The sequence below is a fragment of the Pseudorca crassidens genome, chromosome X (genome assembly GCF_039906515.1).
Source record: "Pseudorca crassidens isolate mPseCra1 chromosome X, mPseCra1.hap1, whole genome shotgun sequence".
NCBI classification, from domain to species: domain Eukaryota; kingdom Metazoa; phylum Chordata; class Mammalia; order Artiodactyla; family Delphinidae; genus Pseudorca; species Pseudorca crassidens.
The window spans coordinates 25,670,716-25,691,764 of NC_090317.1; the positions used below are offsets into that span (position 1 = coordinate 25,670,716).

The 21,049-nt window shown below is 37.7% G+C and overlaps 1 protein-coding gene across 1 annotated transcript in view; it reads left to right on the forward strand.

Moving 5' to 3' along the window:
- The window catches only part of TENM1 (teneurin transmembrane protein 1), a 361,765-nt gene that overhangs the window by 94,521 nt on the left and 246,195 nt on the right, over positions 1-21,049 (forward strand). Inside the window, exon 11 of the mRNA XM_067722679.1 lies at positions 1,770-1,970. Coding sequence (XP_067578780.1) covers positions 1,770-1,970 — 201 coding nt within the window. The remainder of the gene's footprint in view (positions 1-1,769; positions 1,971-21,049) is intronic.

The following is a 21,049-nucleotide window of genomic DNA, read 5'->3' on the forward strand; positions in this document are numbered from 1 at the left end:
TCGTGGTATCATCCAGAATCATTTCACTGCCCTAAAAATCCTCTGTGCTCCACCTATTTATCCCGCGTCCTACTCCAGCCCCTGGCAACCACTGAGCTTTTTACTGTCTCTGTAGTCTTCCTTTTTCAGAATGTCATATAATTCGAATCACACAGTATGGAAAAGTTAAAACTGGCTTATTCCATTTAGCAACATGAATTTGTCTCCTCCATGTCTTTCCATGGCTTGATAGCTCATTTACTTTTCACTGAATTTCCATTGTCTTGATACACCAGTTTGTTTATCCATTCATCTATTGAAGGACATCAAGGCTGTTTCCAAATTTAGGCACTTATGAATAGAGCTACTGTAAACATCCATGGGCAGGTTTTCGTGGGGGTGTCATTTTCAACTCATTTGACACCCTGTTTTCTTACATCCAGCCCATCTCATTCATGTATACTACCAACCTGGTCCTTTCAGCCATATGACTTTGTGCCTCTTACTTACGTATGACTTGCCTATTCATGGAAGGTGGCCTTCTAAAAAAAGATACTATATTAAGTTAACTACTATATCATTTATTAAGATTATTGTATTTTGATGTAATAAAATTACCTCCTTCTGAAACAATATTCTACATTTTAGACTTTTCCTCTCCCTCCAAATAATGAACGGATGAAATCAGATGTACCTTCTGGTGTTTATTTGCTGATTCGCTCAGGTATTAAAGCATTGTGCTAATGATCCTGAGATCATGGGCTAATTATAATGGCAATAACACTAATTATAATACTGCTTAGTTAGACTGACTCTGTTCCATGGTACATGCCACACCCTAAAAGTAGGCCAGTCTTGCAGATGATGGCAGATTGTATCAGTCTATTTCCATTGCTGGAAAAGTAATTCAAAGCATACATCCTCATCATGGTTAAGTTATTTTGGTCTCATCTTATTTGTATGGGAAGATCAAAAATTTGGAAATCAACTTTCCCATTTTCCGTGGGATGGTCACTCAATTAAAAGCACAAAATGATTTTCCCCAAGGCAAACATAGGAATCTACTTCTAAAATAGAGTGTTTGTTAGAATGTGTCCAAAAATTTCCAGACTTCACAGAATCCGAGACAAATATAATTGAGTCTGTGATATTCTAAAGCATTGAAAACTATGTCACAGCATCCTGGTAGAAGGAGAAGCCACGAGGAAAAGAATTTTGAAATTACGTTAAAAATGCTTCATTTTCAGTGCTTAGGGATAAATGAGAAATTATAAGAAATTGATTATATTGTATGATTTCATGAAACAGCAGTCACCTCACCTAATACCTTAAATAATCCAAACTTAAATAGATATAAAAACTCCTCTAGACACATCAAATAAAAGCCATTTCTGGGAACTATGATTCCAATTTCAGAAAAGACGAGGAATGACTTACTAAAAATTCTTGATCTTTCTTACAAAGCCAAGGAATTCTTATTGAAGGCCCACACTGGTCCACCAACCCATTTGCGTGGGAGTACTATACACTGCTCATAATTTCACATAACATATGTGTGGTTTCCTTCTTCTAAATTTAGGTTGCAACCTTTATGATAGCCTACCATGTTTTTAAGTGCTAATAATATTCTGGTTTGAACACAGCGTTTACATGAGTCATTTTATTGCCTAATTAAAACAGCATAAATGATATAATATTAGGAAATCAGTGTATCTCGGTTTCATTGTCCTAAGGTAAACTGGCCACACCTGTTTACTTTCAACCTTTTCCCTCCTTTTTGGGGCCTTCAGAGGACTGCTTAGACCCAATGTGTTCTGGCCATGGCATCTGTGTAAAAGGAGAATGTCACTGTTCTACTGGTTGGGGAGGAATCAACTGTGAAACGCCACTTCCCATATGTCAAGAGCAGTGCTCAGGACACGGGACTTTTCTCCTGGACACTGGAACATGCAGCTGCGATCCCAAGTGGACAGGATCTGACTGCTCAACAGGTATGTCAGAGTTTTCTTCTTGTTCTTCTTCCTTCACTCCCAAGTTCTTACCGGTCTTTACCTTAAGGTAGTGTCTCTTAAACTCTGATCTGTATGCCTTCATGGGTTATAAAGGGCTTCCAGGTATTCCCTAGGCTAGTATTTTACTGGATTTTCATATACAACATACTGCTGGGCTTTTAATCGTATTTTTCGTTGTCATAGTTCTGTAGTTGAACTTCTGTCCTCGTTCTGTATTCTCCTGTAGTTATTTCATCCATTCTCAAGTCTTTTGTTATCAGTTCTATACAGATTAGTTGAAATCTATGTCTTCCCCAAATTTAAGTAGTCCTTCCTTTCCAGCCATCTGCAGAATATTTACACTGGGTGTCCCATCATGTAAAAACTCAACTTAACCAGGCACTTTACTCTATTTCTATATTGCCATGTTCCTGCCCGATTAATAGTCCCACAACTTTGCTTCTCTACCCTAACATCATCCACAGTTCTCCGTTGTCTATAGAAAACCTTCAGATATCCTAGCCTGTTACCAAAAGCCCAGTACAAACTATTCCATATCTCTCTCTCCAGCCTATCTTCTACTTCTGCTTCCTGCATAAATCCCTCCTTGCACTAAAGTGATCTGTATGCTCTCCTTACCCCCACTTTTCTTTATGCCCTTTCCTCAGCAGGAATGCTAGTCCCTGTCCACCTGTGAAAATTCAACTCATCCACCCAGACCAACTACAGTTTTAGCCATTTTATAAAACTTTTCCTGATCACATCAACAGGATCCTCTGAAATCCTACCACACTCATTGCTAGAGAATCAAAAAGGCATTGTGGGTCTTCCCTGGTGGCGCAGTGGTTGAGAGTCCGCCTGCCAATGCAGGGGACATGGGTTCGTGCCCCGGTCCGGGAAGGTCCCACGTGCCACGGAGCGGCTGGGCCCGTGAGCCACGGCCGCTGAGCCTGCGTGTCCGGAGCCTGTGCTCCGCAACGGGAGAGGCCACAGCAGTGACAGGCCCGCGTACCGGTTAAAAAAAAAAAAAAAAAAGGCGTTGTGATGTAGGTATTTGAGTACGTGACTTGTTTTTCCACCTAAACCAAAAATAAGGGATCGTTCTTTATATATTTTTTTTCTTATCCTCAGACCATGTGCTCATTAAGTGAGCAGAATTAATAAGTAATAGCTCTTACAAAGCCTCTGCTGATGAATTTTGTTGCGGATGTAAAATGGCACGTGATAAGCAAGAAGGACAGGTGCTCTGTGAGCACCTGAAATAGTTTTGAACCAAAAATCTGCAATCCTGTACTATAAAGAAACAGGAGAATCGCTCTGTTAAGGGAATTAATTCTAACCTAATACTTCACTGTACAAAATTTTGTTGCCTCACATAGAAATAATATGGGAGAAAGGATGGCATTTTACAATTTCAGAAAATGATTAAAATGCTAAAGACAGTGTAATAATAACTAAAATGCAAATCTTAAAAATCACTCATTTTTACACTTAGCAAATGTAGTGTGCCTACTATGTGCTTGGCATGGTGCTTGGTGCTGGGGATATAGTGATGAACAAGATGGACGTGGTCCTTGCACACAAGGAGCTAGTGGAGAACACACATTGAACAATTAGAAGATAGTTAACAAAAGGGAAGTAACTGCATATTAGGGGACTGTACAGTATAGCTCTAACCTGATTATTAATTTATTTACTAAATGTTATTAAATACCTTCCATCCTTCCATGTGTCAGATATAGTATCATGGCCTAGAGCATACACTTACATAACAAGTATTGTGTATTAGGCACTTTTCTAATTGTTGGACTTCTGTTCACTTAATCTTCATAACAACCCTATGAGATAAGTACTGTAATTAGGCCCACTTTACACATGAGGAAACTGAGGCACAGAGAGATTAAATAACTTGCCCAAAGTCACCCCTATAACAAGTATCAGAGTCAGAATTTGGACTGAGGTATTCTGGCTTCACGCTCCATGCACTGAACCATTGTACTATACTGTCCTCTGGGAGCCCATCACCTAATTCACCATGTATAAAGAGGTATCATTGCTAGGCTGTGTCCAAGGCCATGTACTGCAGAGCACAAAGAGGGGGGCTTGGGTTATTTGAGAAGAAACCCTACGGCCAAGAAGACTTTGGAAAAGTCTTTTTTTTTTTAAATTTATTTTATTGAAGTATAGTTGAATTACAATGTTGTGTTAATTACTGCTGTACAGCAAAGTGATTCAGTTATACATATATATACATTCTTTTTCATATTCTTTTGCATTATGGTTTATTACAGGCGATTGAATGTGCTATACGGTAGGACCTTGTTATTTACCCGTTCTATATATTATAGTTTACATCTGCTAATCCCAAACTCCCAATCCATCCCTCCCTCACCCCCCCTTGGCAACCACAAGTCTGTTCTATATGTCCGTGAGTCTGTTTCTGTTTTGTAGATAGGTTCATTTGTGTCATATTTTAGATTCCACATATATGACAGGGACATAATAGGGGCTCAATAAATGTTTGGCCAATGGACAATTAAATGAGGAGGTTAGAATGGTGCCCTAGCTCTCACATCTAGGGGCAAACTGCTTTGCCTCTCTGGCTTTAGTGCACTAGAATCCTTAAGGGTGCTGAGACAGGTGAACTAGAGGCTACCACATTTGTGAAACATTGAACCACATATCTCTACACTTCTTCTATTAAACAAATTTTCCTTGAGCACTTACTATGTGCCATGTGCTAGCTCTTGGGATACATCAGTGAGGAATACAAAGATTCCTGCACTAGTGGAGCTTGCAGTCTGGCTGGGAGAGATAGACAGTAAACGATGAACAAGAAGTGTACAAGTTTTTGAAACATGAGGAAACTGAGGACCAGCGAGGTTCAATGACTTGTCCAAGGCCATAGACCTGGCTAATTTGCAAACGTGCAAGTAGAAACCAGGGCTGTTGATTTCATTCTACATCTAGCGTTCCTTCTAGCCTCCACCCTCACCCCCACCAAAGGAAGAGTTAGACAAGGAGCCAGGGACTCAGGTGTATAGATTAGCTTACTGAAAAGGGAAAGTTCAAGGAGATGAAGGGCATCAAATATCAAGTGCATGAATGACACATTCTTGTCCAGATACAATGTGGACTAAACGTAGACTAAATTAGAATGCAGACTAAAGCCACGTTCATCCATTCTAGACCCGGTAGAAAAAACACTGGAAGCATCTCTTGCTCAAAGAAACAAAAGAGTGAATAAGTATGATCCAAAACTTTGCAGCCTTTCAGGAAAAAGGCTTCCTAATAAAACTACCAACTTGAAAAATAGGGGGAGGAAATGCCTTCCAAATCTCCGGTGTCATGGTATGAATAGTCCTTCTGTGATTTTTAAGCTCCATAAAGGTTGTTCCCACAGAGCATACTTAACCATCGAGATGATCTCACTGTGCAGACTTTTAATTGAGTGTGCTCAGTACAGGATGCAATTTAACATCTGATTCTTATAATGGATCATGTCACTTCAAAGGTGGTGGATATGCTCTTTGCCATTGATCATTTTCTTCCTCTAAGCGCATGACGCTTAGCTGTTAGCATGTTAACTGTGCTGCTCTGATACCAAGGGGACTGCAGTGAATCGTTTACTGATTATTTTCAGTCTGTTTTCTAGGTACGTTGAGTATTGTTAGTGGCAGTGAATTGATACTTGATACAGGATTCTTTAACCTGAAGGTCTCATGGTACTTCACAAAGGTTAACTCATTAGTCTTTAAAAATACCTCAAGAGGAATACACTAGAAGCTAGTTATAACATAGTTTAGATTTGGATATACCGCAGGTCAAATCATACTCCCTTAAAATAGAACTCCTTGCCATGAAATCCCAGTAATACATTTAGCCTATACTGAAGATACTGGCCTTGGCTTCTAATATCAGCATTGTAAAATGCATCTACTACATGTCTTTCATAAAATCTGGCTTCTCCTGGTCACATAGTCTTTGAAGGGGAGCACAAAAGCTCATAGAAGGTAAGCGTTCACAAAGAGAGGACAGCTTCTGCTCTTTCTACCATGATTACCTCTCATTATACTGGATCTTAGAACTGGATTAATCAGCTAGAGAGATGGAACATTACGCCCTGAAGTATTTCTGAACCTCAGATATATATATATATTTTTTTGCTATATATTTTTTGTTTTTGCTATATAACAGAAATCATCTGAGGTACTATCATCATGTACCCCTTCCAAGCCGGGTTAGTTCCTGAAGATCCCAGAAGGCTTTGTTATAAGGATATTTGTTTTCAGGCTATCCTATGACATGTGGCCATCTTGTCCATCAGAGAGATGACACTGCGTGTGTGTATTTCTGTGCGTGTGCACCTGTGTGTCTATTCACAGCACAGTGACCTTGAGTAACTAATTTAACTTCTTTGAGTCTCAGCTGCCTCATTTTTGAAATGGTAGAAGATTAGCCAAATGACCCTTGAGGCCCCTTTCAACACTGAGATCTATGATTCTTGATACTGTTTATTGAGCTGTTGACACTGATTATGAATGGTTCATGGATGTAGTCCATAAACTCTCTTAACTCCATATTGTTTATGGTGAGGAAATATTAATTGTAAATAGTTTTGTTTTCATTATAAGGACAAACATACTTTGATATATAGACCATGCTGTTTGAGAATCTACCTCTATTTGTAGAGATATATATGCACACACACACGTATACATGTGTATATATAACAATGTCTCGTTATGTTTTTAAGTGTTGCCTAATGGATGGTGATGTGCATCTACTAATAAAACGGATAATTAGAGGAGGAAGTTGTAAAAGACTCATATAATTATTATTGCTAGGAAAACTTTCCTTGATTACACAAGTATCATATGCTTTTAAAACATTATTAGTTTTCCCCTTTATTGAAAGTGCCAATAATCAAAAGATTTTCATCTGATTCTACATACCTATCATATGCAATGCATCACTTTCCTGCAATTTCCAGTATTGATTAGGCCATTTGAAATGATTAGTGCGTACGCTGTATTTTTCCTACAGATATTACAGTAACAGCAGGGTTGTACCTGCCATTTGATAAAGAAGCTTTGTTCAAAATCTAATGTACATGCTGCGGGCACAATGATATAGTCATTCATCATGCCACTGAAGAGAAAAATCCACTCATATATAAAGTAACTACCATTAAGTATCTCAGTAGAAAATAGATAATCAATGTACCCAGATTAGGAACCTAGGATTGCAGGTACTTTTCCCTCTTCAGTTCGGGGAACACACTTGAATTTCTTAGGCACAGTAGCTGAGTTCTCAGAAGAAAAGTTTCTATTAATTAGTAAACAATGTTAATATATTATAATGCTACAGATTCCCTGGACTTAAAGAAAAGCTCAAATATAGACAAATAGTCACCGAACCATGATGGGAAGTACTTTTTAGCGTACAGGGACAAAAGGCTTATGACTAATTCCTATGTAGGCTTAATTATTTTTAACTTGCATTCAAAGTATGACAACCTCTGATCTAATTTACTTTAAAGTAATTCTTTTTCTACTCAGTAAAAAAATAAAGGGTAAACCTTAAGGTGACTCTGATTTGATTGATTTAATAAAACAAACCCCTGCTTGAAACATAGTGGCTACACCATTAACACTACAGTGAGGTCAAAACCTTAACTGTAGATTTACTGAATCAGTAAATGAAGTTCATTGGTGACACTAGAAATATAACCCAAGAGCATCCTTAATAGAATTTCAATTCAAATTAAGTGTGTAAGATGGAATCCACATAAATATTTTTGAGAGGTAGATATGAAATGGAAAAAAAATCATACTATTATCATGATTTCCTAGCAACACATCCTACTCAGAGATGGTTTGACACCCCCTAAGTTTTTTTTGTCTCAAGTGAAAATAGAAACTGAACCCCAAAATATTCTCAGATTCAAAAATCCCTTATTTTTATAAAAGAGAGTTCATTTAATAGCCATAAGATTATATACACAGTGTGGTGATTCAAAGCGCATCAAATATCAAATGTTTTCAAAATACGTCTTTTACATTCTGTTCTGAGACAATAAAAACCATGCCTGTTCTGCCATCATTAGCAGGCTGCAATGCAAAAATCCAGCGAAACTTTTGACAATTTGACAAGTTTGAAAAAGGAGGAACATTTGCAGCTTCCTCTCTGTAAATCTGAACTAACTCTGCTGACTGTTCCAGGACATTAAAGCTTTAAAATTGTTTTTCAAACCAGGAACATATATTAAAATAAGGTGGCAACTGTGAAGCATGAAAATGTAATTAAGTAAGCATGAGTGTGAAGATGCATGCTTACTTACATGGTTAAAGTACAGTTAATAATAAGGAATGCATTGGGACAGACCAATAGGGGCATCAAAAGAAAACAGGAAAATTCTGTGCTTCACTATTAAGTGCATTCCTCTCATTTACCCAAAGTCTTATTCTGAATTCCAATTCATTTTCTATTTGGCATTTTTCTCAATGCACATTTATCTACATGAAATGAAAACAGACCCAGAAAAGGGTGTATCTAGAAGGTGTATTTGGCCCTGTAGGTGAGATCCTGCAGGGCAAGTGGTCACCTGGGTACCCACCTCCACAGTCTGACCTGCCGCCTGCTTCTCTAGTGGAGATGGCTGAGAGAGCTCCAAGGAAGCCAGAAATCAATTGTGCACAGTCGGTGGCCAGGACATGGGCAAGGATCAGAATAAGTTGTCCCAGTCCTGTGCAAAATCAAATGATTAGAGATATTGAAGAGCACCCCATACATCTCCCCCAAATAAACTGAAGGATACTTTCCTTCCTGTAATTAAAACTTCCTGCGTTTATCTGTTGGTTTTAATTTTTTCTCCAAATACTTACATATCCATTTTCTTCATTTCATTATTATGGCCATAAGCCGGGGTCATTATTAGAATGTGGATTGCATATTGAGCTTTAATGATACAAGATACCTCCAGGACTGTTCCAGAGATTTGCTCTACATGTATTCTTCTGAGTCATTGGAAAGAAGAAGAGGCATAGGAAGGACAGAGATTAGTCCTTCATTAAAGAGTAAGGACAATACATTTTTCCCTGGAAACTTAATAAGGTGGAGCTCATAGAAATTCTGAATGGGTACTTGCCTCTGCTATAAAGAACTTGACTTGTACTTGTACTTCCACATTCCCAATAACCTAGCAAACAGGTTTCTATTACTCTCGTAACATCCATAAGGTCTAAGCAGGGTTGGTAATAAGTTTCCTCATTTTATAACTGAAGGAACTAATTTGCTGTGAGACACAGGGAAAAAGTTACTTTATTGTGTATGCTTCAGAGTTGAGGTTGGCAATAGAATTCACAGCCCAGTGTCCTATCCTAAGGATCAGTGTGGATTAATTTTGTTTTTATCCTGCTTGTGACTTGCAGAGCTTCTTGAATATAAGAACCCATGTCTTATATACACTACCAAATGTAAAATAGATAGCTAGTGGGAAGCAGCCACATAGCACAGGGAGATCAGCTCGGTGCTTTGTGACCACCTAGAGGGGTGGGATAGGGAGGGTGGGAGGGAGACGCGAGAGGGAGGGGATATGGGGATATATGTATAGCTGATTCACTTTGTTATACCGCAGAAACTAACACAACAATGTAAAGCAATTATACTCCAATAAAGATGTTAAAAAAGAAAAGAACCCATGTCTTTCATAAATCATAGAAAATGTTCAGTCATCATCTCATCGAATCTTGATTTTCCCACTTTCTCTGTTACCTCCTTTCAGAAGTTCCATTAGACCGTCCCACTCTGGTCTCTATGTCTTTTATTCTTTTTCCGATTTTACATTTCTTTGTTTCTCTTTTGTTTTATAGGTGATTTCTTCAAATTTGTCTTCTGGCTCACTAAATATCTCTTCATCTGTGTTTATTATGATGGTTAACCCTTCCATTAGATTTTAAATTTCAGTGATTTCTTTTAATTTCTAAAATTTTAATTCAGTTTTTTTTCAAATATGCCTCATTAATTTTTGGCAATTTCTTGCTCCTTAATCCTGTTTTTGTTTACTTTCTTTTCTTTAAACATACTAAACATAGTTATTTTATATGCTATATTTGAAAATAGATCATGTTAAGGCTTTGTGGGTCTGGGTCTGTGGTTTCTTGTTTCTGTCAACTCTTGTATATGATGGCTTGCTTTTTTGTTTCTTTTATTTTTTAATTGTTGGTTCAAATATGTTTAAATTCTGAGTCTGGGGAAGATTTACATTTGTTTCTGTCAGAACCTGTCTGCACTACAGATCAGGGCAAACTTTATTTTTTTACTGTAGTATAGTTGACTTACAATATTATGTTAGTTTCAGGTGTACAACATGGTAACTATTTGTACTAATTTAAAGTTTTTTTGTTTGTTTGTTTTTGGTTTTTTTTGCGGTACGCGGGCCTCTCACTGTTGTGGCCTCTTCAGTTGCGGAGCACAGGCTCCAGACGCGCAGGCTCAGTGGCCATGGCTCACGGGCCCAGCCGCTCCTCGGCATGTGGGATCTTCCCGGACCGGGGCACGAACCCGTGTCCCCTGCATCGTCAGGCGGACTCTCAATCACTGTGCCACCAGGGAAGCCCTAATTTAAAGTTTAAATTAAAAATCTCGGGTTACAGTTTTTCGGACCATACAGATGGTACAAATTCAGGCCCCAAACCCACATGAAACTTGGCTAGTCACCATGAAGTATCAGAGGAGGCTTGTTATTTAACATCCTCAGACCCAAGCCTGAGACAGATTATTTCCTTCTAGTCTGTTTCTGCAAGGCACATTTTCATCTAGATTGGTTTTAATATGGATCCCTGATCCTGTGCAGGCCCAAGGTTCAGCTAACAGTCTGTTTCCCACTCTGGACCCTCACCAGAACTCTAGGTCACCCAGATCAGCAGATGCCTCTGGTGTACTGGCATACCTCTGACTCTCCATATAATCTTAAGCTAATCAGCCACTATGGATCTCAGTTTATACACCTGCAAAATGTGTTTTTCAGCTAAATTTGCATTTCAATTTATTTTTAATAATTAACGTTTTTCACTTTAAGTGGAGAAAAAATATTTAAGTTCTAATTAAATCAAGAATTTTTTCTACTAAGGTATGTGTGAACACATTAGAGTCCAACAAACCTAGAAGAGTTTATTCCAGCTAGCAAAATGGTTCAGTTAGTATGCATTGGAAGAATGTTCTGAGAAGTATTGTTCAGAAGATATTTCTGAAGCCATAGCAGTCAAAGTTAACGGTAGAGTCAAGAGTAAACAATTTCAACAATCAAAGAGAGCTTCCCACAGTTCTCTGCTAGGTCCATTCATTTTTAAAATTGAATTCTGCATGTCAAGCAGTGAGAGGTAAAGCATTCTAAATACTACTGCCTGCTTTCATTTCCAACCATCTTTGTTTATTTCTCCTTTGACAGACTTTTGGCATAATCATGGAATATTGACACTGGATTAGATCTTAGAGATCACCTAGGTTTGCCCTTCCTGTTATAAAAGAAAACTGAGGCCCAGAAAGGTTGAATGATTTTGTGTAAGGTCAAGTAGCTAATTAGACATATAGTTAATATGAGAGACAAGTCTCGTGATTTCTGGTTTAGACCTTTTGTCCAATATACCATTCAGAGAGCCTTGTTCAAATTCAACAGGTGTTACCTTTCCTTTGTCAGCACTGCCACTGAATCTCTGGAAAATTGGCAATGAGCATATATACAGGGCAGGATCCCAGCATCTGTCTCTTCCTTGACTATCAGAATGTTATGATTTAGGGGAGAAGTAGGTTGATGAAAGTGATCTGAGCCAGTGTTGGAAAAAAAAAACAATGTTATGAAAATCATCAGAGATTCAGCATAGAGAAATTCAGACAGAAATGAACTCAAATCCCAGCTCTGCTTCTAAGAGTTACTGTGTGACCTTGAGTAAGTTAATTGGTTTCTTCGAGCCTCTCCTGTAAAATGGGAAAGTAATTCTTACTTTGTAGGGTAGTTGTAAGGGTTAAATGAGATAATATATCTGAAACACCTAGCATAGTGCTTCTCCCATAGTAGACATTAAATTATAATAATAAATGGTAGCCATTATTGTCATTATATTTCAATTCTCATTGTAAAGACACATTTCAAAGACAAATCTTTTGTAAGTAGAAGATAGATTAGTAGCTGTCTCAAAGAAATTCATTTTCAGACGTGGTAAAGCTGAATTAATTTAAAGGAGTATGAAAATTCTTTCTATTCCAAAGTCATTACATTTTTTTTGGTCCCTTCCCAAATGGTATTATTTCTTGTGTTTGTAGAATAGATGTTTCACTGAAAAGTTGGCTAAAAAGTATTTATTCTATCTCTTCACTCCCTTTACTTTAAGTCCTGCTATTCTTCATAAAATCACATTCAAGGAAAATTTATATTCCTTATCTGTCTGCTAAATTAGATTCAGTAACAGGAAATACCTCCCTCAAAGGAGGCCCAAAAAAGAGTAGGTTTAACAAGATACAACTTTGACCTTACTCTCACACAAAAGAAATCTAGAGGTAGGCAGACCAAGGCTTATATGATGACTCCAGAAAGAAAGTTTCTGCTGGCTCACACCTCTAGTATCCCTAAGATGGGACCCTTATCCTCATAGTACAGAATGGCAGCCAGTGCTCCAGCCACCACATCTTCATTTCAGGCAAGGTGAAAGAATGGAGGAGAAAAGGGCCTGTCTCCTCTCTTTTAAGGAGACTTCATTGATGCTGCTGCTGGAAACATTTATTTATATCTCATTGACCAATAATTAAATCGTGTGACCACACCTAGGTGCAAAGGAAGCCAAGAAATGTAATCTTTATTTAAGGAAGCCATGTGCACAGCTAAATAACATCAAATTTCATTGTAGTTTTCTAGCTTCCAACCAACACACCAGGGCAACAAGATCACTTCCATGACTCACCATGTCCTCAACATAAAGCCAAACCCATAGCTCAATGGAAATAAAACTTTCTTTGTATTGGGACAGTGAGACACTTCACCTACGGATCCTCTTCAAGATTTAGTATGGAAAATGAATTAAGGTATCTCCTTATTAGTTATTGTATTGATAACATGTTGAAATGATAATATTTTTGACAATGACAATATATTATTAATTTCACCTGTATTTAAAAATATTTTAATGTGGCTACTAGAAAATTTAAAGTTACATCTGTGGCTTGCATTTGAGTTTCACATTATATTTCTATTGGACAGCATTGCTCTAGCATATGGCAGTATTAAGTTTAGCCTGGAAAATATAACTAAATGTATCTTCTAAATTAAACTGAACATAATATGACTAAATGTATCTTCCAAATTAAACTGAACATATTCAGGTAGCAAGGTAACTTGAATAAGTACCTTATAATATAGGATTGTCAACAAAGTCAGCTATATGTGGAAAAGGGTTTACCAAAAATGATGATTTGGGTTTTAGTATAATTGATCAACAATCCTTTTTGGCACTAAGACACCAAGGGTAACCATTATTAAATCCAGTTCTAGTTTATAACAATAAGCCCATAAGAAAGAAGTATAGAAGAATGCTTATACTTATATTTCCTAAGACAGGAGAAGCATCAAGTCATTATACTCAGAGTTCTGCAAAATCTGATAAAGAATACAAATGTGGGACAACAGTAGAATAATTAAATGCCTAATGATAACCTACTTCTTGTATAGAACATAGGCCTGTGAAGCCCAGACTTTTAATCTCTCAAGAAGGAAACCAGTATATGTTTTAAATAATATGTCTAATGAAGTAATAGGTTTCTAACTTGGATGGACGAAAGAGTTTTTATGTCATAAAATGAGTTAGAACACTCTTGAGTCCAGCCAGAAAGCCTATAGAGATAATAAACAAACTGGCACGGATTAGAGCTTGTCATTCAGAGTGGCTCTTGGGTGGTTCTTCAACCATGAAATCTTCCTCGGCTGCTTTATTTAGCTTGATTGTTTAAAAAATCATGTGTGCTATATAAGGGGGAATTACTAAAACATAGACAGAGGTGGCTCCGGATCACCAAGTTGTCAGTTGTCATCTGAGATGCCATGACCTTGCTCTCTAAGTACATACCTGTGTAACTACCACAGACCCTGGCCTCTTTATGGAACAACCAAATTCAGATCTTTCCACAAGGTCATATGAAATCTGAGTTTTTACTTAGCAATAAGCTTTTCATAAACACAGCTTGACTTTGATAAAAATCCGATGGCCTCTTTTTATTTAGGAAGGTCACCACGTTTGTTTTTCTCTATCCAGCATTCTTGGCAAACCAGATACTAGGACAGTAGAGACAGAGAGTGTATCCATTTTAATTATCATCAACCCATTCATAATGAGAGATGTCCCTCGCTTAAGGACCATGAGGGAAGGATTGAAACGGTCCTTGGGAATCAATGGAGTGCGATAGCTCCCAGTCCATCTCAATCCTCTCAGCCTCCTGGCATTGTTAGTCCAAACATAAATGCAAGAAAGCTCTAGAACAGCTATACCAAGGGTTAAAATAGTGACAAAATTATTAATTTCTGCCTGTTTCGTAATATCCATCTAAGCAAGGTAGTGAGAAAGAGAAGCTAATCCTAGTCAATAATCCTATATAGCAAATAAAATCTATAATGTTGGCCTCCAGGCTAGATACAGACAAAGTTTCTTGTACATTTATCCCACATCCTACTCTTCAGTACCAGCAGGTTTGGTGCGTAAAAACATTTTTTATGTGTGAGGAAATTTCCTTTTGGGCTAATACATCTCCCTCTAAAAATGTATCTCTCTCTAAAAGATTGGTTCCTGGGGAAGCAACCCACATAGTCCCTGAAGACTTCTGGTAGAAAGCAATAGGATCCACCACCATCCTAGAATTCAACTCTTAAGATATGACTAATTCTACCAAAAGGAGCAGAGAATGGATAAAAGTTTAAAGATGATTTTAAAAGGGCTGTATATCTAAGCAAACTGTGTGCACCTTGACAGGAGATATACAAGGGTAAAGGCAAATCATTTCCAGATTGTCAGCGAACTGAATCAGGACCAAAAGGAAGACAGTCCAGTATATAAGTCAAGACATTCAATAGCGGTTCACCTTACCTCTGCCAAGTTTTGTAATTGTTATTGTTTCTTAGCTAAGTGGAGAGGGAAAGAGGCAAAACTGTCATATATGGGAAGATACCTGTGTTAAACACAAGGTCTCATGAACATGTTTAAACCAATCAGAAAAGACAGTGTAACAACAGGGTCTCTACCTGTGGAATTCCAGCCTGGGATGTACCAGAAAAATCCTGGTCATCAAAGAACACTTCGGTGACTCTGAGGACTCTATTTTATATAGACAGATACAACCAATATAATTATTATATAGTACATTGTCTGTTGAAGCTTCTACCAACACTGGACAAATTCAACCTAATCTGGCAGACAAAAACCTCTGTCTGCAAAGTTGGAAGACCCCCTATTTCTGCAAATGTGTTAGACATACCTTTTCTGGCCCAGGTAATCTGTACCATGGTGGGGCTCACTAATGACTATAATGATGATTATGATAATAATAATAGTGACAAAGATACTACATTTATTGAGCTCTTACTATATACGTGCTTTACAAATATTATCCATTTAATCTTCATGACAAGTCAGTATTTCCAAAGTATTTTCTATACAACTGTTTACTGCAAGATGTTATAGACAAACAAAAACCATTCTATGGTGAAAAAGTAAAAGGAGAAATCTACATGTTAGTTCCCACTTGAAAATTCACAAAGCACATTCTCATGTTATAGATTCTAAAAATTCCCTGCGTAAGGAAAGCTGTCTACCAGAGCTTCCCACAAAATTTTGATCAGTAAACCCAGGTTTCACCTAACATTTCTTTATATCCTGCAGAGATAGAAGTGTTCTTTGGAACCACTTTGGGAAAAGGTGCTATAGAATGCTATCATCATTTTATAGATAAGGAAATGAAAACCTAGAGAAGTTCAGCAGTGTGCCTCAGATCACATAGCCATTTGGAGGCAGAACCTTTGAAGCTAGGTCTATTTATTGCCAAAGCCCATACTCATCATTAACTGTAATGACTCAGATAATTGTTATCACGTATTAACTATTATGTTCAATATGCTATATGTATATTGCCTTTCATCCTTGTAACAATCCTGCAGTGAGAGTACTGTTATTCCCATTTTATAAATGAAGAAAATGAGGCTTGATTAGATCCAATGACTTACCCAGACCTTGCCAGAAAAGCTTATCCAGGGCTGTCAACAGGACTGTAGAGCTGGCTGGTTCTGGTTATGTAGTCTGAAGCAAATTACCTTACCTCTTGAATTTTCAATGTCAGTATCTGTAAAATGGGTGTAATATCTCTGGCACATAATGGTTAGTAAATAGTTTCTAAAACAAGTGTAATCAAGCCAGTATACTTTGAAATAAACACATAGCAAGGTACTTCCCTGGTGGTCCAGTGGGTAAGACTCTGTGCTCCCAATGCAGGGAGCCCAGGTTCAATCCCTGATCATGGAACTAGATCCCACATGCATGCCACAACTGAGTTGGCATGCTGCAACTAAGGAGTCTGCATGCTGCAACTAAAGAGCCCGCGTGCCACAACCAAGACCTGGAGCGGCCAAAATAAATAAATATTTTTTTAAAAAACACATAGTGAGGTTTAACATCATTGGAAGTATGGTTCGTGAATTTATTCATTACCTCTAAGGTAGATAGATGTGAACTTGATATCAATCAAGTTTTTAGGCATCATTAGAGAAGGCAGTTGAGGGCCAGAGAGTAGCAGGCAATCAAATAAACCCCAGGCCCAGGGAGGGAAGATATAAATTCTGTAAAGGTCATACTTTCAGATTCAGTCAAAAAGGTTCAGCACAGGGTAATACAAAGAACACAATTCAGTGTCAGACAGACTGAGTTTGATGCCAGCCTCACCCCTAATTAGCCACATGACCTTAAGCAACTCATTTAACCTCTCTGAGCAACAACACCTCATCTCAAACATGGAATTAACACTACTTTGCAAGGTTGCCATGAAGATTAAACGCGGTAATGTATGTAAAGATTCTAGCACTGAACCTGGCACTCATGACATGGTAGGTTTGGCCCCTAGGACTTTGCCTTCTACCTTCTAGAGCGGCATACTTTAACCAACAAAAGGGAAATGTATCCACGAAGGGGCATCTACCTGGTCCCAGAAATGTGCCTGGCGCCCTCAAGGTGGTCTGAAGTGGAAACGATGTTAATTACAGTCTTTTAACTATCAATCTCAAAGTATCCTCAATCGCTGTGAAAGTGACATGTGTCATTAAGAATAAGGAGCCCAGAGAGAATAAAGTAATCCAAAAAAATTTTTAAAGCAACAGGGAAGGAACATTTCCCAACTTTGGCAGCTGATTTACATCTATTAAACTGATATAACCAGGTGCAAAATCCTGGGGCAAAATTTAAATATCGCTGTTTTTTCCCTGCAAATTTTCAAGCAAGGTATAAATTCTGTGCGTGTTTATGCAAATATCTTATAGATGTGTTCCAGATACACTTGGTGGGGGGGCATTTCCCCCATTCTATGCTGAGGCTAGAGCACACTCTACTGACTGCCTAAATAAAAGTGCACATCGCATTTAATCTCCAAGCACATATTTAAACCAGAAAGTCACACACAGTCCAACATGCTCACAGCCACACAAATGCACAAACATGCATACACTGAAACACTCATGCACACACTCTTAAACACACTTGTACTCATGCACACACTCTTTTCTTTATTTCAGATTTTAAAAAGGCATTTATATTTTTTAACATCTTTATTGGCGTATAATTGCTTTACAATGGTGTGTTAGTTTCTGCTTTATAACAAAGTGAATCAACTATACATATACATACATCCCCATATCTCCTCCCCCTTGCGTCTCCCTCCCACCCTCCCTATCCCACCCCTTTGGATGGTCAGAAAGCACCGAGCTGATCTCCTGTGCTACGCGAGTGCTTCCCACTGGCTATCTATTTTACATTTGGTAGTGTATATATGTACGTGCCACTCTCTCACTTCGTCCCAGTTTACCCTTCCCACTCTGCGTGTCCTCAACTCCATTCTCTACATCTGCGTTTTTATTCCTGTCCTGCCCCTAGGTTCTTCAGAATCATTTCTTTTTTTTTTTTTTAGATTCCATATATATGTGTTAACATACAGTATTTTTCTCTTTCTAACTTACTTCACTCTGAATGACAGACTCTAGGTCCATCCGCCTCACTACAAATAACTCAATTTCGTGTCTTTTTATGGGTGAGTAATGTTCCATTGTATATATGTGCCACATCTTCTTTACCCATTCATCTATCGATGGACACTTAGGTTTCTTCCATGTCCTGGCTATTGTAAACAGTGCTGCAGTGAACATTGTGGTACATTGCAAACATGTAGTTGGGTGCAGGTGCACAGACTTTTTTTTTTATACTATCATGCCATCTGCAAACAGTGACAGTTTTACTTCTTCTTTTCTGATTTGGATTCCTTATATTTCTTTTTCTTCTCTGATTGCCGTGGCTAAAACTTCCAAAACTATGTTAAATAATAGTGGTTAGAGTGGACATCCTTGTCTTGTTCCTGATCTTAAAGGAAATGGTTTCAGTTTTTAACCATTGAGAACGATGTTGGCTGTGGATTTGTCATATATGTCCATTATTATGTTGAAGTAAGTTCCCTCTATTCCTACTTTCTGGAGGGTTTTTATCATAAATTGGTGTAGACTTTTGTCAAAAGCTTTTTCTGCATGTGTTGAGATGATCATATGGTTTTTTTCCTTCAATTTGTTAATTTGGTTTATCACATTGATTGATTTGCATATATTGAAGAATCCTTGCATTCCTGGGGTAAACCCCACTTGATCATGGTGTATGATCCTTTTAATGTGCTGTTGGATTCTGTTTGCTAGTATTTTGTTGAGGATTTTTGCATCTATGTTCATCAGTGATATTGGCCTGTAGTTTTCTTTCTTTGTGACATCCTTGTCTGGTTTTGGTATCAAGGTGATGGTGGCCTCGTAGAATGAGTTTGGGAGTCTTCCTCCCTCTGCTATATTTTGGAAGAGTTTGAGATTGATAGGTGTTAGCTCTTCTCTAAATGTTTGATAGAATTCGCTTGTGAAGCCATCTGGTCCTGGGCTTTTGTTTGTTGGAAGAGTTTTAATCACAGTCTCAATCTCAGTGCTTGTGATTGGTCTATTTATTTTTTCTGTTTCTTCCTGGTTCAGTCTTGGAAGGTTGTGTATTGCTAAGAATTTGTCCATTTCTTCCAGGTTGTCCATTTTATTGGCATATAGTTGCTTTAGTAATCTCTCATGACCGTTTGTATTTTTGCAGTGTCAGTTGTTACTTCTCCTTTTTCATTTCTAATTCTATTGATTTGAGTCTTTTCCATTTCTTTCTTGATGAGTCTGACTAATGTTTTATCAATTTTGTTTATCTTCTCAAAGAACCAGCTTTTAGTTTTATTTATCTTTGCTATCATTTCCTTCATTTGTTTTTCATTTATTTCTGATCTGATCTTTATGATTTCTTTCCTTCTGCTAACTTGGGGTTTTTTTGTTCTTTCTCTAATTGCTTTAGGTGTAAAGTTAGGTTGTTCATTTGAGATGTTTGTTGTTTCTTGAGGTAGGATTGTATTGCTATAAACTTCCCTCTTAGAACTGCTTTTGCTACATTCCATAGGTTTTGGGTCATCGTGTTTTCAATGTCATTTGTTTCTAGGTAGTTTTTGATTTCCTCTTTGATTTCTTCAGTGATTTCAGGTTATTAAGTAGTGTATTGTTTAGCCTCCATGTGTCTGTATTTTTTACAGATTTCGTCCTGTAATGGATATCTAGTCTCAAAGCGTTGTGGTTGGAAAAGATACTTGATACGATTTCAATTTTCCTGAATTTCCCAAGGCTTGATTTGTGACCCAAGATATGATCTATCCTGGAGAATGTTCCATGAGCACAAGGGAAGAAACTGTATTCTGTTGTTTTTGGATGGAATGTCCTATAAATATCAATTAAGTCCATCTTGTTTAATGTATCATTTAAAGCTTGTGTTTCCTTATTTATCTTCATTTTGGATGATCTGTCCATTGGTAAAAGTGGGGGGTTAAAGTCCCCTACTATGATTGTGTTACTGTCGATTTCCCCTTTTATGGCTGTTAGCATTTGCTTTATGTATTGAGGTGCTCCTACATTGGGTGCATAAATATTTACAATTGTTTTATCTTCTCTTGGATTGATCCCTTGATCATTGTGTAGTGTCCTTCTTTGTCTCTTGTAATAGTCTTTGTTTTAAAGTCCATTGTGTCTGATATGAGAATTGCTACTCCAGTTTTCTTTTGATTTCCATTTGCATGGAATATCTTTTTCCATCCCCTTACTTTCAGTCTGTATGTGTCCCTAGGTCTGAAGTGGGTCTCTTGTAGGCAGCCTAGATACGGGTCTTGTTTTTGTATCCATTCAGCCAGTCTATGTTTTTGGTTGGAGCATTTAATCCATTTACATTTAAGGTAGTTATCGCTATGTATGTTCCTATTACTATTTTCTTAATTGTTTTGGGTTTGTTATTGTAGGTCTTTTCCTTCTCTTGTGTTTCCTGCCTAGAGAAGTTCCTTTAGCATTTGTTGTAAAGCTGGTTTGGTGGTGCTGAATTCTCTTAGCTTTTGCTTGTCTGTAAAGGCTTTAATTTCTCCGTCAAAACTGAATGAGATCCTTGCTGGGTAGAGTAATCTTGGTTGTAGGTTTTTCCCTTTTATCACTTTAAATATGTCCTGCCACTTCCTTCTGGCTTGCAGAGCTTCTGCTGAAAGATCAGCTCTTAACCTTATGGGGATTCCCATGTATGTTATTTGTTGTTTTTCCCTTGCTGCTTTTAATTTTTTTTCTTTGTATTTAATTTTTGATAGTTTGATTAATATGTGTCTTGGCGTGTTTCTCCTTGGATTTATCCTGTATGGGACTCTCTGTGCTTCCTGGACTTGATTGACTATTTCCTTTCCCATATTAGGGAAGTTTTCAG